Raw genomic sequence first — 27,941 nt, forward strand, 5'->3', positions numbered from 1 at the left:
CAGTGTGCCCCCCCCTTCCTCCCTCTATTGTAATAATTCGTTGGTGGCACAGTGTGCCCCCCCCTTCCTCCCTCTATTGTAATAATTCGTTGGTGGCATAGTGTGCGCCCCCCCCCTTCCTCCCTGTATTGTAATAAATCGTTGGAGGCACAGTGTGCCCCCCCCTTCCTCCCTCTATTGTAATAATTCGTTGGTGGCACAGTGTGCGCCCCCCCCCTTCCTCCCTCTATTGTAATAAATCGTTGGTGGCACAGTGTGCGCCCCCCATTGGCCCCCCCTCCCTCTATAGCATTAACAACATTGGTGGCCAGTGTGCGGCCTCCCATCTCCCCCCCCCCCCCCCCCCCGATCATTGGTGGCAGCGGGTTACTAGCAATAGTACAATAGTAAAAGATTCATACTTACCTGGGAGCTGCGATGTTCGTGTCCGGGCGGGAGCTCCTCCTACTAGTAAGTGACAGTTCATTTAGCAATGCGCCGCACAGACCTGTCACTTACCAGTAGGTGGAGCTCCCGGCCGGACACGAACATCGCAGCAGCAGCCAGCAGCAGGTAAGTATGAATCTTCTACTATTGTACTATTGCTAAGTAACCATGGCAACCAGGACTGTAGTAGCGTCCCGGTTGCCATGGTTACCGATCGGAGCCCCAGCCATTAAACTGGGACTCCGATCGGAACTCCGCTGCCACCAATGATGGGGGGGGGGGGGGGGAGATGGGAGGCCGCACACTGGCCACCAATGTTGTTAATGCTATAGGGGGGGGGGGGGCCGATGGGGGGCGCACACTGTGCCACCAACTAATTATTACAATAGGGGGGGGGGGGGGGGGGGGGCACACACTGTGCCACCAACGAATTATTACAATAGAGGGGGGGAGGGGGGGGGGGCGCACACTGTGCCACCAACGAATTATTACAATAGAGGGAGGGGGGGGGGCCGCACTGGCCACCCATGATATTCAAACTGGGGAGGGGGGGAGGGTCTGCCCCCTGCTGCCTGGCAGCCCTGATCTCTTACAGGGGGCCGTGATCAGCACAATTAACCCCTTCAGGTGCCGCACCTGAAGGGGTTAATTGTGCTGATCACGGCCCCCTGTAAGAGATCGGATGCTGCCAGGCAGCAGGGGGCAGTCTTGTACACAGTTTGTAGTGTATTCTAACTAGAAGCGTCCCCATCACCATGGGAACGCTTCTGTGTTAGAATATACTGTCGGTTCTGAGTTTTCACGAAGTGAAAACTCAGCTTTGAAAAAGCTTTTATGCAGACGGATCTTCGGATCCGTCTGTATAAAAACTAACCTACGGCCACGGATCACGGACACGGATGCCAATCTTGTGTGCATCCGTGTTCTTTCACGGACCCATTGACTTGAATTGGTCCGTGAACCGTTGGCCGTGAAAAAAATAGGACAGGTCATATTTTTTTCACGGCCAGGAAACACGGCTCACGGATGCGGCTGCCAAACGGTGCATTTTCCGTTTTTTCCACGGACCCATTGAAAGTCAATGGGTCCGCGAAAAAAAACGGAAAACGGCACAACGGCCACGGATGCACACAACGGTCGTGTGCATGAGGCCTTTCACTGATTCTGCACACAGTTTTCTTGTCTGCGCTAGAAACCATTTATCACAGTGCATTGCATTTCTATACCGTCTGAGTGCTTCAGGCCCATATATTTGGAGAAATTGAAAATCAGTATATATATACACACATTTCACTAAATCAGCACCCAGTTTTCTTGTCTGCGGTTTAAAACGTTAATAGCAGTGCAGTGCATTTCTGTACCGTCTGTGCGCTTCAGGCCCATACATTGGGAATAATATAGTCATAAATATAAACAACATCATAAAACACTGTCTGTACTGCAGATTACAATAATCTGTGGTTAAAATACTGTCCAAAATCTGTGCTGTTCTGTGTCATATACTGCCCTGTATTTGAAAACGGTCTTTTGTGGACAGTACAAAAAACAGCATCACAACCAGTAAAATATCCATAAATATGAAGAAGGCCAGCACTAAGGGACGGGGAAGTGGGCGTTATGCTGATGGTTTAGGCAGAGGTCGTGGCACTGGGCGCAATGAAACTATGCCTGCTGCCAGTGCACAAAAAAAAAAAAAGTAATAAAACCGTACCCAGCTTAATGTCCAACTTAGCAAGGCGGCACACGACAACACTGTCCAAGTCAGACCAGTGCAAACAGTTGGTCGGTTGGCTTGCTGACGATAATGCTTCCAGTCGGCTAAGCACCACCCTCTCTTCCACCAAGTCCAGTCTCTGTAGCCAAGAGTCTGGTCAGCCAACTCCTCGCTCAGATCATCCTTCCTCCCACCATGGAGAGGCCTGCCAAATGAGTGATCCCACACTCGGATATTCCCAGGAGCTCTTTTCTGCTCCACTATTAGATTTGGCCCTCGCGGCCAGCATGCTTGAAGAGGGACCTGAGATATTGTGCCCTGATTCCCAACCTCTTGAGCCTTCACAGTCTCAAGAAGATGACGGTGGTGAACGTCAATCATTAGTTCACGAGGTGGAAGACGATGAGACACAGTTGTCAATCACTGAGGTTGTGGTTAGGTCAAGACAGGAGGATGATCAGAGTGAGGAAGTGGAAGAGGAGGTGTTGGACGATGAGGTCATTGACCCAACATGGGAAGGTGAAAAGCCGAGCGAGGACAGCAGTACAGAGGGGGAGGGATCCGCAGCACCGCAACAGGCTGGAAGAGGCAGTGGGGTTGCAAAAGGGAGAAGTCGGCCCACACTAAACAGGCCCGCAACTGTTACACCGATCACCCCCATGCGTAAATCAACCTTAGCAAGGGGTAGGTGTTCCGCAGTATGGCGCTTTTTTGAGAAAAGTGCAGAGGACAAAAGAGTGGTAGTTTGCAACCTGTGCGGTACAAAAATGAGCAGAGGCATGAACACTAGCAACCTCACAACCACCAGCATGATCTGCCACATGGCATCCAAGCACTCTACTAAGTGGGCCGAATGCCTGTGTCCACAATCTGGGTCTGCGGGTCACACCACTGCCTCCTCTTCCCCTGTGTTACGTGCTGTCCAAGACGCAGGCCTGGATGCCTCTCGTCCTGCACCTGGACCTTCTAATGAACCAACAGCAACAACATCCCTGTCCCAGTGCAGCGTCCAAATGTCCATATCACAGTCATTTGAACGCAAGCGCAAATGCCCACCCACCCACAGGCCATAGCACTTAATTGCCAACTTTCAAAATTACTGGCCCTTGAAATGTTGCCATATAGGCTTGTGGACACTGAGGCCTTCCGCAGCCTGATGTTGGCCGCGGTCCCTCGGTATGCAGTCCCCAGCCGCCACTATTTTTCACGGTGTGCCGTGCCCGCCTTACACCAGCATGTGTCCCAGAACATCACCCGTGCCCTGACCAATGTAGTTACTGGGAAGGTCCACTTAACCACGGACACATGGACAAGTGCTGGTGGCCAGGGACGCTACATTTCCCTGACCGCACACTGGGTGAATGTGGTGGAGGCCGGGAGTGAGTCGTACCCTGGGATGGCACAGGTGCTTCCCACGGCCAGGGTTGCGGACCCTACGTCCATCAGGGTCTCCGCAAGCAGCTATGTTACTGGCTCCAACCCCCACTTCTCCTCCTCTTCTGCCTCATCCTCCTCCACTTCCACCTCCAGCAGACATCAGCCGCTAGGTGGAAGCAGTGTAGCACTGCTGTGGGTAAGTTTCAAAAGACTGTGCTGAAGCTGATCTGCTTAGGGGACAAACAGCACACCGCAGCAGAGCTTTGGCAGGGTATAAGGGAACAGACCGAGCTGTGGCTCTCTCCACTCAACCTACAACTAGGCATGGTTGTGTCTGACAATGGCCGTAACTTGGTGGCGGCTTTGGAGCTCGGCAACCTGACACACATCCCATGCCTAGCCCGCGTCTTAAAATTAGTGGTTCAGCGGTTTATCAAAACATACCCCAATTTTCCAGAGCTACTAGTGTGTGCCCATTTCCGCAAGTCGTCCACAGCTTCAGCCGGCCTTTCAACGCTGCAGCAGTGCTTGCGGCTTCCAGCTCACGACTGTTGTGCGACGTGAGCACGCGCTGGAACTCTACGTTCTATATATTGGCCAGGCTTTGTAAGCAGCAGAGGGCAGTTGTGGAATACCAGCTGCAACATGGTCGTCGCCTTTCAAGTCAACTGCCACTATTCACAAGCGAGGAGTGGGCATTGATGTCAGACCTATGTGAGATTTTAAAAAACTTTGAAGAATCCACACAGATGGTTAGAGGCGATAACGCTATTATCATCGGAACCATCCCACTGCTGTGTCTACTCAAACGATCGCTGCTCACAATTAAGGACGAAGCTCTGAATCTGGCAGACGAGGAACTGGGGGAGGACATCTCACAGGGTGATACCCAGATCACCCACAGTTCGCCTTCTCAGCACGAATTGGACCATGAAGAGGAGGAGGAGATAGAGACCGTTGCCTCTGTTACTGAGGCTAGTACCCATGGAACTTTAATTCCATCTGTTCAGCATGGATGGGCCGAAGAGGAGGAGGAAGAGGAGATGGAGAGTCATCCTTATGTCAACATCTTGCCTGTTGGTACTCTGGCACACATGGCTGAATTCATGTTAGGCTGCCTTACCCGCGACCCTTGCGTTATACGCATTTTAGATAACACGGATTACTGGGTGTTCGCCCTTATCGACCCCTGCTACAAAGAAAACTTCTCATCTCTCATTCCTGTGGTGGAGAGGACGAGTAAAATGGTGCAATACCAGAAGGTACTTGTTTAGAGATTGCTCCGGAATTTTCCATCTGACAACGCTGAAGGCAGAGTCCGTACTTCCTTAGGCAACCGGGGAAGGGAGACAATGGGAACACACAGCAGTCCAACAAAGGCAGGGCAACACTCTCCAAGGCATGGGACACTTTTATGACACCCCGCCAGCAACCTCACCCTGAATCGCAGCCTAGTGGTACAAGGAGGGAAAAGTGTCAGCGTCCTAAATGATCCCTCAGTGCCTTACAACTACTGGGTGTCCAAGCTGGACACGTGGCACAAACTTGCGCTCTATGCCTTGGAGGTGTTGGCCTGCCCTGCCGCCAGCGTTTTGTCTGAGCGTTTATTTAGTGCTGCTGGTGTCATCATAACAGATAAGCGTATCCGCTTGTCCACTGGCAATGCTGACAGGTTGACTCAGATAAAAATGAACAAGGCCTGGATTTCCCCTGACTTCTCCACTCAACCAGAGGAACGCTGAGCTAATGAGGAACAAACACGCAATTGAAATGTATGCTTTCTAATGTACTCAATCCACAAGATTCAGATGCACCTTTTCACCTCCAAAAAAGGGTATATGTTTAAATCTTGTTTACTCCTCCTCCATACAGTATATATGCCCTCAGTACAATGTTTCATACGGTCTGCTCAGCTGTAGGCCCTCACCTCCAATGTTTCATACGGTCTGCTCCCCTGTAGGCCCTCACTACAATGTTTTATGGTGTTTGCTCACCTTCAGGCCCTCACCTCCAATGTTTCATATGGTCTGCTCAGCTGTAGGCCCTCACTACAATGTTTCATACGGTCTGCTCAGCTGTAGGCCCTCACTACAATGTTTTATGGGGTTTGCTCACCTTCAGGCCCTCACCTTCAATGTTTCATACGGTCTGCTCAGCTGTAGGTCCTCACTACAAATGTTTCATACGGTCTGCTCAGCTGTAGGCCCTCACTACAATGTTTCATACGGTCTGCTCAGCTGTAGGCCCTCACCTCCAATGTTTCATACGGTCTGCTCAGCTGTAGGCCCTCACTACAATGTTTCATACGGTCTGCTCAGCTGTAGGTGTCACGGCTGAGGATGGGGGAAATCCTCAGCCGTGCGATGCCAGAAGATGTTATTGGCTGCTCGGCCAGGATGCCAGAAATAGGGAGCAGGTCACCTCCTAGAGCTTCACTAATCTGACCCTGACTCCTAGCTGCATGAGCCGACCTTGAAGGTAGGAGGGCTCATGCTCAGGAACCTCGGATCCCTACTGACCCTCCGCCGATCCCTGAGCTAGGAACTGGGTAGACAGCCCGTTCCTCCTGGACATGGAGGAACAGGAGTCTCACTGGCCAAGCTGCAAGGAAAAGGGATACAAAAACAGACCTATGGATATGGCAGGTGAACTGCACTAGTTCCACCTACCTGCCACAGCCTTGCTGACTGGATCCCTGTGCTGACACGCTGACGTCCACACCATACTTAAAAGGACACAGCCAACACACATACAGACAGGAACCCAGATCCATAGCTACATTAAATAACAGAAGGAAAACAACATCGACTAAACATCACATAACATTAGCTATGACCACAAGGGTGGCCCTCACTGGCAGATGGTATAAGGTATGAGGATGACTCCAGCAGACCATGGCTGAAGTACCCCTCTGACTACTGCTCTCAGCAGAGGCTATATAGGCCCAAGTAGCCACACCCACACAGACACACCCAGTGCTCACAGTCTAGGAAGGGAATTAACCCTTCTCACACCAGACAAGGGAAGACAGCAACTTAAAGGGGAAGTGAACACACAAACAACCCCGTGCACACCAAACATGGAAAGTGCAGACATACACACACACACACACCGAACCAGGTGTAACCGCATGCACTTGACAGCAAGCTGCCTAGCAACAGCTCAGGCTGCTATACTGCCAAGTACAAACATGTTGCCAGCGGCAACCACATGTGAGGCAACAAAACAGCAGCCCTCACCATGTGGTTGACAATAAAACCAAACCGCAGGCAACTGCATGCGGATCCAGAAGTCACGACCATAAACATGGTCGTGACAGTAGGCACTCACCTCCAATGTTTCATATGGTCTGCTCAGCTGTAGGCCCTCACTACAATATTTAATACGGTCTGCTCAGCTGTAGGCCCTCACTACAAAGTTTTATGGGGTTCGCTCACCTGTAGACCTTCACCTCCAATGTTTCATATGGTTTGCTCAGCTGTAAGCCCTCACTACAATGTTTCATACGGTCTGCTCAGCTGTAGGCCCTCATTACAATGTTTTATGGGGTTTGCTCACCTGTAGGCCTTCACCTCCAATGTTTCATACAGTCTGCTCAGCTGTAGGCCCTCACTACAATGTTTCATATGGTCTGCTCAGCTGTAGGCCCTCACTACAATGTTTTATGGGGTTTGCACACCTTCAGGCCCTCACCTCCAATGTTTCATACGGCCTTCTCAGCTGTAGGCCCTCACTACAATGTTTCATACGGTCTGCTCACCTGTAGGCCTTCACTACAATGTTTTATGGGGTTTGCTCACCTTCAGGCCCTCACCTCCAATGTTTTCCAGGGTCAGCTCACCAGCAGGCCGTCAACCATAATGTTTAAGAGGGTCAGCTGAGCAGCAGGCCCTCACCCGTAATGTTTTAGAGGGTAACCAGCAGGCCCTTGCTCCTAATGTTTTTTGGAGGGTCAGCAGCAGGCTATTATTAATAATTTTTAAAGGGTGTGTATGATGCCCTCCTTATGTGTAATAAAAGGTGCATTGGAGTGCCTGTTCCTTGTAATTTTTGGCAGGCCTTTTACTTAGTGCATAGGCTGTATGAGTGTAGGAGTTCCACTACCTGAACAAGTGTAGCACCATGTGAATGAGGCCCTCCTTTATGTGATATAGAGGCTGTATCTCTTTTTCCTTGTAATTTTTGGCAGCACTTACACTGTATATACAATTGAATCTACAGGAAAGAATGTTTCCTAACAATTTTTCCTCTAAAAAGGATTTTTTTTTGTGGGGGTGGGGTTTTGGGCGTTTTTTTGTCAGTCTGTAAAAGTGGCGTACAACTCGGACAACATGGTTCCCAGCAGCGACATTGGTGTCCAAGATGCATCCAGACATGGTCCCCCTGCTGTTCCTGATTGATTTCAGAGGTGTTTCCATCACTTTCAGACCTTTTCCTATGAACCAGGCACCCTTCCCTCATCCGAGCAGGAGGTGCCTGGTCGCCTCCCATTGACTTCCATTATACACGAATATCGCGATGTGTTCGGACCGAACACCCGAACACTTCGGTGCTTGCTAATCACTATTTGTGAACTTTGTAGTTTGCTATTTAATTTGTGGTTTGCAATTGAATTTGGTGGAACTATAAGTAAACACTTTGATGCTCGCTCATCACTAATCCCCTGCTTCTGCATTCCTGTACAACTAGTCTGATTTGCCACTGAAGAGTCAGAGGAAGCAGGGTGGCAGTTGAAATAGCTGGCATTCTGGCTGATATCCAGCTTTTCTAGACACAGGTGTAACATAAATGGCTCAATGAAATTTGCAACAAGGCTATAAAGGCACCATTCAGAGCTTCTGATGCAGATCCTGTATTTTTTTTCTCTCAGGAAAAATAGGATTGCTTGTATCGAATTCTTTTTCCCCATCAAAATGATGGTCACCTCTGGAGAACCTGACAATGCCCTCTATAGGAATTTGTCAGGCACCGCTAGTGTCTAGACGCTCTGTCATAATAGAAACAATGACACCAACGAGAAGAGACACTTTCTTGACCACTCAAAGATCCATGTCTACAAGTGATTCTTTGACCACACACAAGTCACTGTACTAGGTGCCAGGGTTGCTGACTGTCCAGAAATTTCTGTAAAAATAGGCAACTTTTTTCCTGTGTGTGATTTTTTGGAGGCTGGTGGTACTTGAGGGGATTATTTTGGTGGTAATCATCATCATTTTACAGCTCACAGTAAATGCTGGTAATGAGGTCTTATCTGTCTACTGAGCTATAGACACGTATTACTTATAATCTTAATGATTCATTATGGTTTTCCAGTTTGTCCATAAAAATTGTTGGCTGTTCGTGATTTTGGTATAAGTTATCCAGAAAAAAAAAAAATTCCGATTGGCAACCCTGCTAGGTGCGACTTGTATAAATTGTAGTGTTGAGTGAATTGAAGCCAAACGTATTGACTTCAATCCGAATTTCAGAAAAAAGTTGATTTGCTGCAAAGCCAAATGATCGGCTGAAATGGCGGCAAAAAAACCCAAAACATACTCACCTCATTAATTTCCTTGTGGAGAGGCCGTCATGGCCATCTTGATAGAAGATACTGTGCAAAATCTTGTGTAATCATCTAGTGCTTGCCGGGCACGATGACGTCATTAATGATGACGTCACCGCACCCAGCCATTGCGCAATGTCTTCAATCAAGATGGCCACGACGGCCTCTCCACAATCAAAAGGATAAGGTGAGTATGTATTTATTTATATTTTTACAGGATTAACACCTGAAAGCCCACAATTGTAGCATCAGATGCCGCGATCAGCGATGAATGTGGCACATGAGGGGTTCAAAGAAGGGGAGGCTGTGCTATCGCTGTTCCCAATCATTGCTCCCGCTACATACAAAGGAGTGTGCTTGGTGACAAAGTAATTTGTCACAAATCAAATTCCTTTGTGAAATTCGACAGAGCAGCCAAATCTAATTTTTCATAACTTCACTCATTGCTAATTTAAATGGTCTTTCCGACAAGAGCAACTAAACCCAACAGACTGTTGTATCAGAACCTATCCAAATACCATACATTATTGCTTCATAGTATCATTTAAAGTGAATAGAAAGGTCACTTACCTCCATTGGAGTGTTGATTGGAGACAGTTAAAAGAACTAAAAAAAAAAAACTGATCAAATTGTAGAAGAGAAAAATGTTGATGAGTTTCAGCCTAAATGTCTATAAAGTACAAGAGCAGAAGTGAGCTGGATTTACCAAACCACTGAAGGACTGCCGGAGAATCAGGTTAATAAAGCCGACTTGGGTTCATGTTTGTCTTCTGTGACTCCAGTTATTGTTATAGCTTGTGACAGGTGTTTTTTTTATATTTATTAGCACCTCCTCCCTGTATTCGTTTTCATTTTATGAGCGGGTGAAGTCATCAAAGAGCGTGATAAAATGAATTAATCATAAACTATGAAGGATGACTAAGTGGAAATGAATTACAACTAGACTTGGAATAAGGTCAATATGGTGAATAGTACAGTACGTGTTACATTGCTGAACGCTTCCGTTCACGTTGATACTACTGATGTGACATTTTTTCATGGTATGTGGTCAAGATTTTATTTTACTGTTTAATGTTTTTTTTAAAGTCATTATGCCAAGTGTGAACGTTATTCCCTATCCACAGAATAGGGGCTAACAAACAGAATGGCAGGGGTCGCAACCCCAATGATTCTGAGAACGGGGGTCCCATGTTCTCAACCTGATGGAGCGTTAGGCCAAGCAAATGTCCTGCCATTCTAGAGAATGAATAGAGCGGCAGCCTGGGTATATGCCCTGCGGCTCAATTCAGGACAGGAACATAAGAGTCCCGGTTCTCAGGATCGGACACCCTTATAGTATGTAGCTGAGCCCACATGAACACATACACATTAGGGATTAGTTAAAGGGGTTGGCCGGGCTTTTTCTATTGATGACCTATCCTCAGGATAGGTCGTCAATATAAGATTGGTGGGGGTCCGACACCTAGCACCCCCACCGACCAGCTGTATGGGGAGTCGGCGCATGCTTCTGTCTTCCTGTCCACTGCTGCTCTCCCTTAAACATACAGCGGAGAGCAGGAAGAGAGAAGGCATGTGCACTGCGGGCGCTGTCTACTCATACAACTGGGTGTCAGACCCCCGCCGATTTGATATTGGTGACCTGAGGATAGGTCATCAATATTAAAAGCATGGACAACCTCTTTAAAGGAAACACCTTCCCTGGGGGTACAGTCATGCATGATTGCACACAAGAAAGAATGCATGATTTCCAGCTAGAAATCCCTGAATCTATTGACTCTCCTCTAGGTATGCAAACTCCAGCAACAGGTTTTAAAAAACCAGACACTGCAGGGAATGCCTGCAGCTTGTAGCAGATGACTTTTTTTTTTTTCAGTCTGCACTACCTGTTTATCACATAGATTTTATTATCTGCAGAATTAGACCAAGGATTTTTTTTGTCCATTGCAGTATCTCTATCTTGGACAGGTCCAAGCTTAGTAGACTTAAAGGGGTATTTCTATCTCAGACAATGGGGGCATATCGCTAGGATATGCCCCCATTGTCTGATAGGTGCGGGTCCCACGAGAACGGGGCAGGGAGTGTTGTGGCTGGAGTAAATGGGAGCACACCACACATGCTCCCATTAATTTCTATGGGGCAGACGGAAATAGCTGAGCCAGCACTTAGCCATTTTCGTCGGCCCCATAGAAATGAATGGAGGGTGGCTGCGCATGCAGCTGCTCCGTTCTCATTGTAGGGGCTGGTCCCAGCGGTGGGAGACGCACCTATCAGACAATGGGGGCATATCCTAGCGATATGCCCCCACTGTCTGAGATGGGAAAACTCCTTTAACCACCTCCGGACCGCCGAACGCAGCGACGCGTCCTGGAGGTGGTTGATTCATTCCTCCTGGACGCATATATGCGTCCTCTCGCGAGACGCGAGATTTCGGTCAGAGCCGGCCCGCGCATGCGCATCGCGGGCCGGCAAAAGTGAGAGGAGTATTTTGTCAGCAACCTGCCAGCCAATGATCGTTGCTGGCAGGTTGCTGATTTTTAAAAAATCGAATCAGAAGCCATCTAACACCTTATATTTATAAATATAAGGTGTTAAATGGCTTGTCTGCTCCTCTGCTGGTCCTTTTCGTCGGTTGGTTCCAGCAGAGGAGCAGACATCACTGTGAGTACCCACCAAACACTGCACTTAGCCCCAGATCACCCTCCATCACCCCCATCATCCAAATTAACCCCTTGATCGCCCCGTCAATCACCTAGTGAAAGGGAAAAAAGTGATCAGTGTAAACTGTCACTTTTCTTTTTTTCACTGGTATTGACTTATAGTTTTAGGATAGTTTAGGTCCCTTGGTTAGGCAGTTAGCGTCGGTTAGTGCCCAGCCCACCACACCGCAGTCACTTATTCGCTGATTAGCGTATCGCTAATCAGCATTTGTACTTTTATAGTATCTGTAAGTGATCAAAACTGATCCGAGTCAGATCTATGATTGTATTAGTGTCACCTTAGCTCGCCCTCCACCCAAAACGCAGTGTTTGCCCGATCAGGCCTGATCGGTCGCCCACACGTGCGTTCACCCACGCCCGCCCCACCGAAGTGACAAAAAAAAATTTTTTTTTTGATCACTGCACAATCACTTTACAAGCACTGCGGCGATAAAAAAAATCAGTTTTGATATTTTTTATCAATCGCAGCGGCTTCCGGTACTTCGCTAGCCTCCCATTTGTAAGACAGGCTTGCTTTTTTTTCTTGGGTAGTCTCAGGGAATACCCCTAAATTTAGTAGTCCAAATGTCAAACAGGGGGTATTCTTCTGAAGAGGCCTACAGGATTCTGACCCAGTCGGATGAGGAATGGGAACCCTCATCTGACGAATCTAGCGGGTCAGAATATGAACCTGTAGAAAGCAGTGGCAGTCTGACCCAAAGTTCGGACGAGGAGGTTGAGGTCCCTGATAGCACCAGGCGTACCCGGCCCCGTGTCGCTAGACCACAGGTTGTGCAGGATCCGTTTCAAGGGCAGCAGAGTGGGGCTGGCGCTGTCGGATTACGTGGTGAGGCATACACCAGCAGCGCAGCCCATCCTGGACGTAGTACCAGCACTGCCGTACAACCTGGTGAAGTGGCGAGCACCAGAAGGGCAGTTGAAGCTGGTACGGTGGCACATGCAATAGTTACCCCGTCGCAGCCACCGCAAAGACAGGCCTGTAGAGCCCCTAGAGTCCCTGAGGTGCTGGCAAACCCTGATTGACAGTCACCAACTTCAGCCGCACCATTAGTTCCCCCTTTCACCGCCCAGTCTGGAGTTCGGGTTGAGACAGCTCAGATCGGTTCGGCCCTGGGATTTTTGAGCTGTTCTTGACTGCGGAGCCCTTGGACTTAGTCGTGGCAGAAACAAATCGGTATGCCACTCAATTTATATCCGCCAACCCGGGAAGCTTTTATGCCCAGCCTTTCCGGTGGAAACCAGTCCAAGTTTCCGAAATATTTTTTTTTCTGGGCCTTCTCCTGAACATGGGTCTAACCAAAAAGCATGAATTGCGGTCATATTGGTCCACGAACCCGATTCATCACATGCCCATGTTCTCTGCTGCTATGTCCAGGACACGTTTTGAGACCATCCTGCGTTTCCTGCACTTTAGCGACAACAGCACCTCTCGTCCCAGAGCCAACCCAGCTTTTGACTGGCTCCACAAAATTCGGCCCCTCATAGACCACTTCAACCAGAAATTTGCAGATTTGTATACCCCCGAGCAAAACATCTGCATAGACGAGTCTCTAATACATTTTACCGGGCGCCTTGGCTTCAAACAATACATCCCAAGCAAGCGCGCCCGGTATGGGGTCAAATTGTATAAGCTCTGTGAAAGGGCCACAGGCTATACCCACAAATTTCGGATCTATGAGGGAAAAGATCAGACCCTGGAGCCGGTCGGTTGCCCTGACTACCTGGGGAGCAGTGGGAAGACAGTCTGGGACTTGGTGTCACCCTTATTTGGCAAGGGGTACCATCTTTATGTGGACAATTTTTACACAAGTGTGCCCCTCTTCAGGCATTTGTTCCTAGAACAGATTGGCTGCTGTGGCACCGTGCAACCTAGTCGCCGGGGCTTCCCCCAACGGCTCGTTACCACCCGTCTTGCAAGGGGGGAGAGGGCTGCCTTGTGTAACGAAGAACTGCTCGTGGTGAAATGGAGAGACAAGCGTGACGTTTACATGCTCTCCTCCATTCACGCAGACACGACAATACAAATTGAACGGGCAACCCGTGTCATTGAAAAGCCCCTCTCAGTTCACGACTATAATGCGCTCATGGGAGGGGTGGACTTCAATGACCAGATGTCTCCCTATTTAGTTTCCCGACGCACCAGACGCTGGTATAAGAAGGTGTCTGTATATTTAATTCAATTGGCTGCCTATAATAGTTTTGTTCTCTACAGTAAGGCTGGGAGAACACGATCCTTCCTCAAATTTCAGGAAGAGATCATCGAGAACCTCCTGTATCCAGGAGGTTCCGTGGCCCCAACCACCAGTGTAGTGAGCCGTCTACACGAGCGACATTTCCCCAGTGTCGTTCCTGGTAACTCAAGCCAACCGTCACCCCGAAAAAAATGACGTGTCTGTAGCAGGAGTGGAATAAGGCGTGACACCCGCTATTTCTGTCCTGACTGCCCTGACCACCCTGCCCTATGCTTAGGGGAGTGTTTCCGGAAGTACCACACACAGGTACACTTAGCATAGGGATTGCATCTCACAGGACAGGCACACCGGGCAATTAGGGCTCTTTCTCTCACAGCTGCTGCAAACCTCTCCTTTCACCTGGGATAAAGTGCATAATGTACTTCGCCACATCTTTGGGCGATTTGCGCTTTGCACATTGTCCCATGGGGAAGGAGAGGTTTGTCCTATAAAGGTAAAAAAAAAAAAAACACCGGTAAGTAAAAAAGTTAACGTTTATATGTTATGTTCAAAAGTTATTATAAAGTTAATAAATTTATTGCGTTGCGGCCTGGTTTTTTCTTTTTTTTTTTTTTTACCTTCCAGGTGGACCAACCGATCGACTAGCTGCAGCACTGATGTGCATTCTGACAGAAGCATTGCGCTGCTGTCAGATTACACAAAAGTCAGTGTATGCGGCGCTGCAAGACGAGATTTCTCCTCTGCAGTAAAAGATACGTTTGCCGAGGCATATGAGCTGAGGAGGCGGCGATGTTCATATACTTTGGCAAACACTTTGTATATAAAAAAAAAATAAAAAATCCCGGCAATGATTTATTCATTCACATCGATTGATGTGAATGGAGAAATCTGGTTTGCCAGGGCATACGAGCTAAGTGGGTATGGATGTTGGGCGGAGCTCCTATGTCCTGGCAGACGCCTTTCCCCTCCTTTTTTTTTTTTGGCAGAGATTTTTTCATCCACATTGATCGATGCGAATGAAGAAATCTGTGCCGTTCATTTTTTCTTTCAGCCCTGAGGCTGAACGAAAAAAAAAAATCTCATTACCCGTATGCTGAGAGGCATATTGAGTCCATGAAAGATTGAAATTTTTGTTCCAAGTTAGCGGAAAGGGAGACTTTGTGAGAAAAAAAAAAAATCAATTTCCGCTAACTTGTGCCAAAAAAAAAAAAATTCTATGAACTCGCCATGCCCCTCATTGAATACCTTGGGGTGTCTTCTTTCCAAAATGGGGTCACATGTGGGGTATTTATACTGCCCTGGCATTTTAGGGGCCCCAAAGCGTGAGAATAAGTCTGGTATCCAAATGTCTAAAAATGCCCTCCTAAAAGGAATGTGGGCCCCTTTGCGCATCTAGGCTGCAAAAAAGTGTCACACATGTGGTATCTCCGTACTCAGGAGAAGTTGGGCAATGTGTTTTGGGGTGTCATTTTACATATACCCATGCTGGGTGAGAGAAATATCTTGGCAAAAGACAACTTTTCCCATTTTTTTATACAAAGTTGGCATTTGACCAAGATATTTATCTCACCCAGCATGGGTATATGTAAAATGACACCCCAAAACACATTGCCCAACTTCTCCTGAGTACGGAGATACCACATGTGTGACACTTTTTTGCAGCCTAGGTGGGCAAAGGGGCCCACATTTCAAAGAGCACCTTTCGGATTTCACCGGCCATTTTTTACACATTTTGATTTCAAACTACTTACCACACATTAGGGCCCCTAGAATGCCAGGGCAGTATAACTACCCCACAAGTGACCCCATTTTGGAAAGAAGACACCCCAAGGTATTCGCTGATGGGCATAGTGAGTTCATGGAAGTTTTTATTTTTTGTCACAAGTTAGTGGAATATGAGACTTTGTAAGAAACAAATAAATAAAAAATAAATCATCATTTTCCGCTAACTTGTGACAAAAAATAAAAAATTCTAGGAACTCACTATGCCGATCAGCGAATACCTTGGGGTGTCTTCTTTCCAAAATGGGGTCACTTGTGGGGTAGTTATACTGCCCTGGCATTCTAGGGGCCCTAATGTGTGGTAAGTAGTTTGAAATCAAAATGTGTAAAAAATGGCCGGTGAAATCCGAAAGGTGCTCTTTGGAATGTGGGCCCCTTTGCCCACCTAGGCTGCAAAAAAGTGTCACACATGTGGTATCTCCGTACTCAGGAGAAGTTGGGCAATGTGTTTTGGGGTGTCATTTTACATATACCCATGCTGGGTGAGATAAATATCTTGGTCAAATGCCAACTTTGTATAAAAAATGGGAAAAGTTGTCTTTTGCCAAGATATTTCTCTCACTAAGCATGGGTATATGTAAAATGACACCCCAAAACACATTGCCCAACTTCTCCTGAGTATGGAGATACCAGATGTGTGACACTTTTTTGCAGCCTAGGTGGGCAAAGGGGCCCACATTCCAAAGAGCACCTTTCGGATTTCACCGGCCATTTTTTACACATTTTGATTTCAAACTACTTACCACACATTAGGGCCCCTAGAATGCCAGGGCAGTATAACTACCCCACAAGTGACCCCATTTTGGAAAGAAGACACCCCAAGGTATTCGCTGATGGGCATAGTGAGTTCATAGAATTTTTTATTTTTTGTCACAAGTTAGTGGAATATGAGACTTTGTAAGAAAAAAAAAAAAAACATTTTCCGCTAACTTGTGACAAAAAATAAAAAGTTCTATGAACTCACTATGCCCATCAGCGAATACCTTAGGGTGTCTACTTTCCGAAATGGGGTCATTTGTGGGGTGTTTGTACTGTCTGGGCATTGTAGAACCTCAGGAAACATGACAGGTGCTCAGAAAGTCAGAGCTGCTTCAAAAAGCGGAAATTCACATTTTTGTACCATAGTTTGTAAACGCTATAACTTTTACCCAAACCATTTTTTTTTTACCCAAACATTTTTTTTATCAAAGACATGTAGAACAATAAATTTAGAGAAAAATTTATATATGGATGTCGTTTTTTTTGCAAAATTTTACAACTGAAAGTGAAAAATGTCATTTTTTTGCAAAAAAATCGTTAAATTTCGATTAATAACAAAAAAAGTAAAAATGTCAGCAGCAATGAAATACCACCAAATGAAAGCTCTATTAGTGAGAAGAAAAGGAGGTAAAATTCATTTGGGTGGTAAGTTGCATGACCGAGTAATAAACGGAGAAAGTACTGTAGGTCAGAAGTGTAAAAAGTGGCCTGGTCATTAAGGGTGTTTAAGGTAGGGGAGCTGAGGTGGTTAAAGAGTCACCAACATTTTATTCTGCAGTTAAAACCAGCTTGCACACACAAATCCTTTTTATACAATCTGTTTAAATTTTCTGATTACAGATTTTTTTGTTCGATTTTCTAAACATGACTATGGTGGGGGGGGGGGGGCATCTTACCTTAGTTGTTTTTAACAGCATTTAGAAAGCATTAAGAAAATTGCTGTACGGCAGCCACATGGGCCGTAGACACATTGGTCAGGAGGGGACCTCATTGACTTCTATGAGAAAGTTTTCTAGGCATGCTCTGTGCAGAGGTCATTGTACAATGGAAGAATTGAGAAAATTTTACAATAACCTATTGTAGATGGTGGATACTGTCTTATCTATTCACAGAGGTGATATCATTACAGGCAGGATTAGAATGGAGTACAAGTGCAGTAAAGTGATCTGTATAAACCAAGAAGTGGCGTCAATCATTTGGCTTAGTGGCCAGTGCGAAAACTGCAGGATTTTATGGGTTTTGTTTAACCCCTTATTGACCGGGCCATTTTGCACCTTAATGACCAGGCTTATTTTTGAAAATCTGACATGTGTCACTTTATGTGGTAATAACTTTGGAACGCTTTTACTTATCCAAGCAATTCTGAGATTGTTTTTTCGTGACATATTGTACATGATAAAAAAAGAGGGTTAAGCAGCACTCCAGGTCCCGATATAGGGACAGTTGCCAATAGAAACCTAGATAGGTCGGTGCTCGCGGATGGGGATCCTGGCTGGGGGTCCCATAGGTATACAGATAAAGAAGAAAATCCACAGCACTCCTCAGTTCTGGTGAACAAGCTGGTTACTTTATTGGTAAGAGCAGCATAGGGATAGCAACGTTTCAACCATCTCTGGTCTTTAGCTTGATAAAGACCAGAGATGGTTGAAACGTTGCTATCCCTATGCTGCTGTTACCAATAAAGTAACCAGCTTGTTCACCAGAACTGAGGAGTGCTGTGGATTTTCTTCTTTATCTATATTGTACATGATAGTCATAAATTTGAGTCAATATTAGAGTTGAGCGGACACCTGGATGTTCGGGTTCAAGGGGTTCGGCCAAACTTCGGAAAAAAGTTCAAATTCGGGACCCGAACTTGACCCCGAACCCGAACCCCATTGAAGTCAATGGGGACCCGAAATTTTGAGCACTAAAATGGCTGTAAAAATGTCATGGAAAGGGCTAGAGGGCTGCAAATGTTGTCAAAATGTGGTTAAGAGCATGGCAAGTGCTCTGCAAACAAATGTGGATAGGGAAATGACTTAAAATAACATAAAGTACATAAAAATAAAAAATAATAATCTTGATCTAGGAGGACCAGGTCCATATGGAGTAGGAGGTTGAGGAGGCGGTGGATGTGGCAGTGTAGGTGGAAGTGGCGGTGGAGGAGGATGAGGTAGCCTACACTGCTTTTTGGTTTAAAATTTATTTTTATATTTTTAAATTAGGGTACACCACAAAACATTGGGAAATATAACCCTCCAGTTGTGCTAAACACACGTTCAGACAATACACCAGCTGCAGGGCAGGCCAGCACCTCCAAGGCGTAAAGGGCAAGCTCAGGCCATGTGCCCAATTTGGAGACTCAGAAGTTGCAGGGGCTGACCCCTGTCAGTCAGTTCATGTAGGTGTGTGCATACTTACTGTCCCACCATGTCGCACGTCCCTGTGATGTTCACGATCCAATTTGATATCTGCTCTATCAACTTTCGATGTTCTTTTATGCGCCTACCATGGTGATCACGGGTGGCAGGGAATCAGGGTTCCCGGCCGGAGAGGGAGCGTGAGAAAAAGAGACCAAATTTAAGGGAGATAAATGTATAAAAAAAAATTGTGATCGAGCAGAAATGTGGGAAAAGCTATTGAGGCGCAAATGTGGGACAAATTACAGAAGCCCAAATGTGGGCCAAAAGAGTCAAGCGGAATTGTGGGAAAAGCTATTGAGGCGCAAATGTTGTCCAAAAGAGTATAGCGGAAATGTGGGACAAAGTATTGAAGCTTAAATGTGGTACAACTTGTTTAAGTTTAAGCATTGAATCAAAGGAGGTGGCGCGCATCACGTAAAGAAGCATTTCAGAAATTTTATTCCCTGTCACCTATGCAGAGCAGGGGTTTATTCACGTCTAAAATTGTACAATGTCAACCCAAGAATGTAACAGAAAAATTACAGAAATTAATTAACCTGTCTACTTGGTAGAGCAGGGGTCTATGACAGAAAACGATTGTTTATTGTCACCCGAAAATGTAAAATAAAACTTATTGAAATTTATTAAGCTGTCAACTAGGTGGAGGAGGGGTATATTACACCCAAAAATTTGTGAATTTGACCATAAAATGTAACTGTCAAATGTTATTATTTTTTTTTACTGGTCTAATAGTTAGAGCAGTGGTACATCACACCAAAAAAATTGCTGAATTTCACCAGAAAATGTAACCGACAAATTTTTTTTTTGTTAACCGGCCTACTAGGTATAGCAGTGGTACTATACACCCAAAAATTGGTTAATTTCACCCAAAAATGTAACTGACAATTTATTTATTTTTTTAACCGGCCTACTAGGTATAGCAGTGGTACATCACACCCAAAAATTGTTGAATTTCACCATAAAATGTAACAGACAATTTTTTTTTATTGTTTAACCTGTCTACTAGGTATAACAGTGGTACTATACACCCAAAAATTGGTGAATTTCACCCGAAAATGTAAATGACAAATAAGTGAAATGATATAAAATAAAACGTACAAAAAAATAAATAATTGATTTATGAGGTGGAGTTCCATATGGAGTAGGAGTTTGAGGAGGCGGTGGACTTAGCGGAGTAGGTGGAAGCGGCGGTGGAGGAGGACGAGATAGCCAACAAAGATTTTTGTTTTTAATTAAATTTTTTAAAATTAAGGTACACTCCAAAAGAGTGTGAAATATCCAAAATACAAACATAAGCAATTGCGCTGCAGTATAACAATGGCTGGTTAGTGCCGGTATACATGTCTATTCTGGACAAGGTACGGACAAGTCCTGAGGGATCCATGCCTGGTTCATTTTAATGAACGTGAGCTTGTCCACATTGGGTGTGGACAGGCGGCTGCGCTTGTCTGCGATGACGCCCCCTGCAATGCTAAACACACATTCAGATAATACACTGGCTGCAGGGCAGGCCAGCACCTCCAAGGCATAAAGGGCAAGCTCAGGCCATGTGCCCAATTTGGAGACCCAAAAGTTGAAGGGAGCAGACCAGTCATTCAGTACGTGTAGGCGTGTGCACACATACTGCTCCAACATGTTGGTTAAATGCTGCCTCCTGCTAAGACGTTCCATATCAGCTGGTGGTGCTGGTTGTTGTGGCGTGCTGACAAAGCTTTTCCACATTTAGGCCATGCAAACCCTGCCTTCTGAGGTGCTGGCAGTGCCCCAGCTGCGTTGGCGACCTTTTCCTCGTCCTCTGCCTTCGCCTTGTGCTTCCACTGTGTCCCCGCTGTCAGGTGGGAATGCCACCAGCAGCGCGTCTACGAGCGTGCCCTTGTACTCGCTCATCTTACGATCACGCTCCAGTGACGGAATTAAGGACGGTACGTTGTCCTTGTAATGGGGATCCAGCAGCGTGGCCACACAGTAATTAGCACAAGTTAGAATGTGGGCAACTCGGCGGTCGTTGCGGAGACACTGCAGCATGTAATCGCTCATGTGTGCCAGGCTGCCCAGAGGCAACGGAAAGCTGTCCTCTGTGCGAGGTGTATCGTCTGTGTCCTCTGTATCCCCCCAGCCATGCTCCAGTGATGGCCATGAGCTGGTCTGGGTGCCACCCTGCTGTGAACATGGTTCCTCCTCCTCCATCTCCTCCTCCTCATCCTCCACCTCGTCATCCTCCAGAACTGTGGCCTGGCTGGACAATTGTGTACCTTGGGTTTGTGGGTGCAGGAACCCACCCTCGAGCCACTTGGGAATGACTGTCCGGAAACCCTACGAAATGATCCCTCTTCCTCCTCCTCCTCCTTTACCACATCCTCTTCCATCATCGCCAGGAGCGTTTTTTCAAGGAGGCATAGAAGTGGGATAGTAACGCTGGGAACTGCGTTATCGGCACTGGCCATGTTGGTGGAGTACTCGAAACAGCGCAACAAGGAACACTGATCTCGCATGGAGGCCCAGTCATTGGTGGTGAAGTGGTGCTGTTCCACCCGTGCGTGCTGCAGCTGAAACTCCACTATCGCCTGCTGCTGCTCGTACAGTCTGGCCAGCATGTGCAAGGTGGAGTTCCACCTTGTGGGCACGTCGCATATGAGGCGGTGAGCGGGAAGGCTGAAGTTACGCTGCAGCACTGACAGGCGAGCATTAGCAGGGTGAGAACGCCGAAAGCGCGCACAGACGGCCCGCACTTTATGCAGCAGCTCTGACATATCGGGGTAATTTTTAACCCTTTCATGACCAAGGGTCATTGTTGCCCCAGTGTCCAGGTCAAAATTTACAAATCTAACATGCGTCACTTTATGTGGTAATTGCTTTGGAACACTTTTATTTATCCAAGCCATTCTGAGATTATTTTCTCATGACATATTGTACTTCATGATAGTCATAAATTTGAGTCAATATATTTCACCTTTGTTTATAAAAAAATTGTGAATTTTTCAAAATTTTTGAAAAATTCACAATTTTCAAAATTTCAATTTCTCTGCTTCTAAAACAGAAAGTCATACCTAATAAAATATTTATTACTTAACATTTCCCATATGTCTACTTTATGTTGGCATCATTTTGGAAATGTCATTTTATTTTTTTAGGACGTTAGAAGGCTTAGAAGTTTAGAAGCAATTCTTAAAATTTTTAGGAAAATTTCCAAAACCCACTTTTTAAGGACCAGTTCAGGTTTGAAGTAACTTTGTGGGGCTTACATAGTGGAAACCCCCATAAATGACCCCATTGTAGAAACTACACCCCTCAAGTTACTCAAAACTGATTTTACAAACTTTGTTAACCCTTTAGGTACACCACAGATAAAGATTGTCCAAACGGCACCACTCCCCTTATAACACGCTGGTAATAGTGGATAAATGTCCTCTGTGAAAGTCGGGTGTCAGGCGGCAATGCGGAGGTGCCTGCTTGCAATAGCGAATATAATACCCTGTTTCCCCGAAAATAAGACAGTGTCTTATATTAATTTTTGCTCCCAAAGATTCGCTAGGTCTTATTTTCAGGGATGTCTTATTTTTCCATGAAGAAAAATACGGTACACATTTATTGTTGAACAAAAAAAAGGAAATCAGGGTGGGGAGGCGGATCCCTTAAAATGGCACAGGGGTATCAGGGTGGGGAGGGGGATCACTTAAAATTACACAGGGGGATCAGAAGGGGGAATCAAAATGGTATAGGAGAATCAGAGGGTGGGGGGATTACTATAGCATTTTAGTACCCCCTTCTGATCCCCCTGTGTCATTTTAAATGATCCCCCTCCCCACCCTGATACCCCTGTGTCATTTTGATTCCCTTCTCTGATCACCCTGTGTCATTTTAATTACCGTTTTTAGTCTCCCCCCCATCTTCACCAGACATCCCCCACCTTCCATCAGATATTCCCTCCCCTACCTGTCACCCCATCCCCTGTGTGTCCATGCCAGCCAAGTTGTGAGACTCCGTCAGGGCAGAGCGAGCAACAGGCGGAAGAAGGCGGCAGCTTGTCCTGGCGGCGGCGCAGGCTCTTTGATTTAAAGAGACCTCGCACCGCCTGCGCTGCGGCCAATCAGTGAGCTCGTTACATTCTGGGGTGGCTTTCTTTATAATCGGGGAGGCATTATGTTCGGCCGATGCTTTATAATCGAGGAGGCATTATGTTCGGCGGATGCTTTATAATCGGGGAGGCATTACGGTATGTTCGGCGGATGCTTTATAATCGGGGAGGCCTTATTTTCGGGGGATGCTTTATTATCGGGGAGGCCTTATTTTCGGGGGGATGCCTTATATTACAGCGATAGGCAAAACTAGAGGTAGGTCTTATTTTCGGGGGATGTCTTATTTTCGGGGAAACACGGTAGTGCACTTGAGAAAATAGAAAAAATCAGCGACACTCACCAGTTGCAGGTTTTCAACATATCATCACTTTATTTGTGACAATAGGTACATGCTTTACAGGGCTGGGGCGGACAAGCCTTTCATAGAAATCAAAGAGCCGCCTAGGTGGTGTGTGGCAGCGACGGCCGATAGCCGGAAGAAGAACATACTGTGCAAAACGGCCGTCGCTGCCACACACCACCTAGGCGGCTCTTTGATTTCTATGAAAGGCTTGTCCGCCCCAGCCCTGTAAAGCATGTACCTATTGTCACAAATAAAGTGATGATATGTTGAAAACCTGCAACTGGTGAGTGCCGCAGATTTTTTCTATTTTCTCAAGTGCACTATTAACCCTTTAGGTGTTCCACAAGAATTAAAGGAAAATGGAGATGAAATTTCAAAATTTCACTTTTTGGGCAGATTTTCCATTTTATTAAATTTTTTTCTTTAACACATTGAGGGTTAACAGCCAAACAAAACTCAACATTTATTACCCTGATTCTGCGGTTTACAGAAACACCCCACATGTGGTCGTAAACTGATGTAAGGGAGCGCGGCAGGGCGCAGAAGGAAAGGAACGCCGTATGGATTTTGGAAGGCAGATTTTGCAAAACTGGTTTTAGATGCCATGTCCCATTTAAAGCCCCCCTGATTCACCCTTACAGTAGAAACTCCCAAAAAGTGACCCTATTTTGGAAACTAGGGGATAAGGTGCCAGTTTTATTGGTACTATTTTGGGGTACATATGATTTTTAATTGCTCTATATTAAGTTTTTTGTGAGGCAAGGTAACTGAAAAATGGCTGTTTTGGCACAGTGTTTTTTTTTTTTTTTTACAAGATTCATCTGACAGGTTAGATCATGTGCTATTTTTATAGAGCAGGTTGTTACGGGCGCAATGATATCAAATATGTCTACTTTCTTTGTTTGTTTGTTTTAGTTTTACATAATAAAGCAATTTTGAAAAAGAAATTATATTTTTGTGTGTCCATTTTCTGAACGCCATATGTTTTTTATTTTTCTGCCGATCGTCTTGTGCAGGGGCTAGTTTTTTGCAGAAAGAGTTGAGGTTTTTATTGGTACCATTTTTGGGTACGTAGGATTTTTTGATCATTCATTATTACACTTTATGGGGCAAGGTGACCAAAAAATTAGCTGTTTTGGAACCGTTTTTATTTATTTATTTTTACAGCGTTTATCTGAGGGGTTAGGTCATGTGACAATTTTATAGAGCAGATCGTTACGGACGTGGCAATACCTAATATGTATACTTTTTCTTATTTATTTAAGTTTTACACAATAATAGCATTTCTGAAACCAAAAAAATGATGTTTTAGTCTGAGAGCCATAGCTTTTTTATTTTTTGGGCGATTGTCTTAAATAGGGTACCATTTTTTGCGGGATGAGGTGACGGTTTGATTGGTACTATTTTGGAGGTCATAAGCCTTTTTGATCGCTTGCTGTTGCACTTTTTGTGATGTAAGGTGACAAAAATGGCTTTTTTTACACAGTTTTTATTTTATTTTATGGTGTTTATCGGATGGGGTCTATCATGTGATATATTTATAGAGACGGTCATTACGGACGCGGTGATACCTAATATGTGTAGTTTTTTTTTCTTTCATTTTTTATAGGAAAAGGCAATTTATTATTTTAATTTTACATTTTTATTTATTTTTACTTTTATTATTTTCACTTTTTTTAAGATCCAGTGGGGCTGATGGCTGTACTATACTTTGCAATGCTCTTGCATTGCAAAGTATAATACAATCAGATGCCCTGTAGGTGGCAACAGCGGACGCTTTTGCAAAGCGTCCGGTTGCCATGGCAACCATCGGGCACTGCCATCGCACTGCCATCGCCGCGGCATCTATGGGGTTACAGCAGAGTGTCAGCATAGAGCTGACACTCTCTGCTGATGGCGGTGGTTAAGGAATGGAGCCGCTGCCATCACACACAGCAGGGGGACCGCACGGCATGGGGGCAGCCTTGAAAAGGGGGGCGGGGGGGGGGGTTGTGGGGGTACAGCCAGCATTGAGGGGCAGCGCAAATGGGGGCAGGAGGTAGACCGCATCAGGGCACTGGGCAGGCTGCAGGAATGTGGATGGGAAGGGGGGACTTTATAAGGGGCAGGCGGGGACAAGGGGGGCTTGGCGCACAGATCGGGGGGGGGCACAGATCGGGGGGGGGGCACGAGGACACTATCTGATTTCAGGCTCTGATCTGCAAAGCGCAGATCAGAGCCTGAAACCGGCATTTTTTCACTACCGCGATCCTATTCGTTAGTCTGCACAGACTAACCAATTGGATCGATTGCCGGCAAGGGGCCACTCTGATTGGTCCTTTGCCGGCATTAATGAACTGTATGCTGTCCGCTTTGCAGCGCTTGGATTAACCACCTCAGCCTCCCTAGCTTAAACACCCTTAATGACCAGGCCACTTTTTACACTTCTGCACTACTCTACTTTCACCGTTTATTGCTCGGTCATGCAACTTACCACCCAAATGAATTTTACCTCCTTTTCTTCTCACTAATAGAGCTTTCATTTGGTGGTATTTCATTGCTGCTGACATTTTTACTTTTTTTGTTATTAATCGAAATTTAACGAAATTTTTGCAAAAAAATGACATTTTTCACTTTCAGTTGTAATTTTTTTTTAAAAAAACGACATCCATATATAAATTTTTCTCTAAATTTATTGTTCTACATGTCTTTGATAAAAAAAAAATGTTTGGGTAAAAAAAAATGGTTTGGGTAAAAGTTATAGCGTTTACAAACTATGGTACAAAAATGTGAATTTCTGCTTTTTGAAGCAGCTCTGACTTTCTGAGCACCTGTCATGTTTCCTGAGATTCTACAATGCCCAGACAGTACAAACACCCCACAAATGACCCCATTTCGGAAAGTAGACACCCTAAGGTATTCGCTGATGGGCATAGTGAGTTCATAGAACTTTTTATTTTTTTGTCACAAGTTAGCGGAAAATGATGATTTTTTATTTTTCCTTACAAAGTCTCATATTCCACTAACTTGTGACAAAAAATAAAAACTTCCATGAACTCACTATGCCCATCACGAAATACCTTGGGGTGTCTTCTTTCCAAAATGGGGTCACTTGTGGGGTAGTTATACTGCCCTGGCATTCTAGGGGCCCTAATGTGTGGTAAGTAGTTTGAAATCAAAATGGGTAAAAAATGACCTGTGAAATCCGAAAGGTGCTCTTTGGAATGTGGACCCCTTTGCCCACCTAGGCTGCAAAAAAGTGTCACACATCTGGTATCGCCGTACTCAGGAGAAGTTGGGCAATGTGTTTTGGGGTGTCATTTTACATATACCCATGCTGAGTGAGAGAAATATCTCGGCAAAAGACAACTTTTCCCATTTTTTTATACAAAGTTGGCATTTGACCAAGATATTTATCTCACCCAGCATGGGTATACAGTGGGGGAAATAATTATTTGACCCCTCACTGATTTTGTAAGTTTGTCCAATGACAAAGAAATGAAAAGTCTCAGAACAGTATCATTTCAATGGTAGGTTTATTGTAACAGTGGCAGATAGCACATCAAAAGGAAAATCGAAAAAATAACTTTAAATAAAAGATAGCAACTGATTTGCATTTCATTGAGTGAAATAAGTATTTGAACCCCTACCAACCATTAAGAGTTCTGGCTCCCACAGAGTGGTTAGACACTTCTACTCAATTAGTCACCCTCATTAAGGACACCTGTCTTAACTAGTCACCTGTATAAAAGACACCTGTCCACAGAATCAATCAATCAAGCAGACTCCAAACTCTCCAACATGGGAAAGACCAAAGAGCTGTCCAAGGATGTCAGAGACAAAATTGTAGACCTGCACAAGGCTGGAATGGGCTACAAAACCATTAGCAAGAAGCTGGGAGAGAAGGTGACAACTGTTGGTGCGATTGTTCGAAAATGGAAGGAGCACAAAATGAACATCAATCAACCTCGCTCTGGGGCTCCACGCAAGATCTCACCTCGTGGGGTGTCAATGGTTCTGAGAAAGGTGAAAAAGCATCCTAGAACTACACGGGAGGAGTTAGTTAATGACCTCAAATTAGCAGGGACCACAGTCACCAAGAAAACCATTGGAAACACATTACACCGCAATGGATTAAAATCCTGCAGGGCTCGCAAGGTCCCCCTGCTCAGGAAGGCACATGTGCAGGCCCGTCTGAAGTTTGCCAATGAACACCTGAATGATTCAGAGAGTGACTGGGAGAAGGTGCTGTGGTCTGATGAGACCAAAATAGAGCTCTTTGGCATTAACTCAACTCGCTGTGTTTGGAGGAAGAAAAATGCTGCCTATGACCCCCAAAACACCGTCCCCACCGTCAAGCATGGGGGTGGAAACATTTTGCTTTGGGGGTGTTTTTCTGCTAAGGGCACAGGACAACTTATTCGCATAAACGGGAAAATGGACGGAGCCATGTATCGTGAAATCCTGAGCGACAACCTCCTTCCCTCTGCCAGGAAACTGAAAATGGGTCGTGGATGGGTGTTCCAGCACGACAATGACCCAAAACATACAGCAAAGGCAACAAAGGAGTGGCTCAAGAAGAAGCACATTAAGGTCATGGAGTGGCCTAGTCAGTCTCCGGACCTTAAT

At 45.7% G+C, this 27,941-nt stretch overlaps 1 protein-coding gene across 5 annotated transcripts in view; it reads right to left on the reverse strand.

The window, feature by feature from the left end:
* The window catches only part of PLA2G4C (phospholipase A2 group IVC), a 147,194-nt gene that overhangs the window by 38,107 nt on the left and 81,146 nt on the right, over window positions 1–27,941 (reverse strand). For 2 of the 5 annotated variants that reach the window (XM_040416763.1, XM_040416764.1), the window contains exon 2: window positions 9,630–9,665. In XM_040416763.1, coding sequence (XP_040272697.1) covers window positions 9,630–9,635 — 6 coding nt within the window. In that variant the 5' untranslated portion in view covers window positions 9,636–9,665. The other 3 variants (XM_040416761.1, XM_040416762.1, XM_040416760.1) reach the window with 3 other exon arrangements.

Source organism: Bufo bufo, chromosome 2 (assembly GCF_905171765.1).
Source record: "Bufo bufo chromosome 2, aBufBuf1.1, whole genome shotgun sequence".
NCBI classification, from domain to species: domain Eukaryota; kingdom Metazoa; phylum Chordata; class Amphibia; order Anura; family Bufonidae; genus Bufo; species Bufo bufo.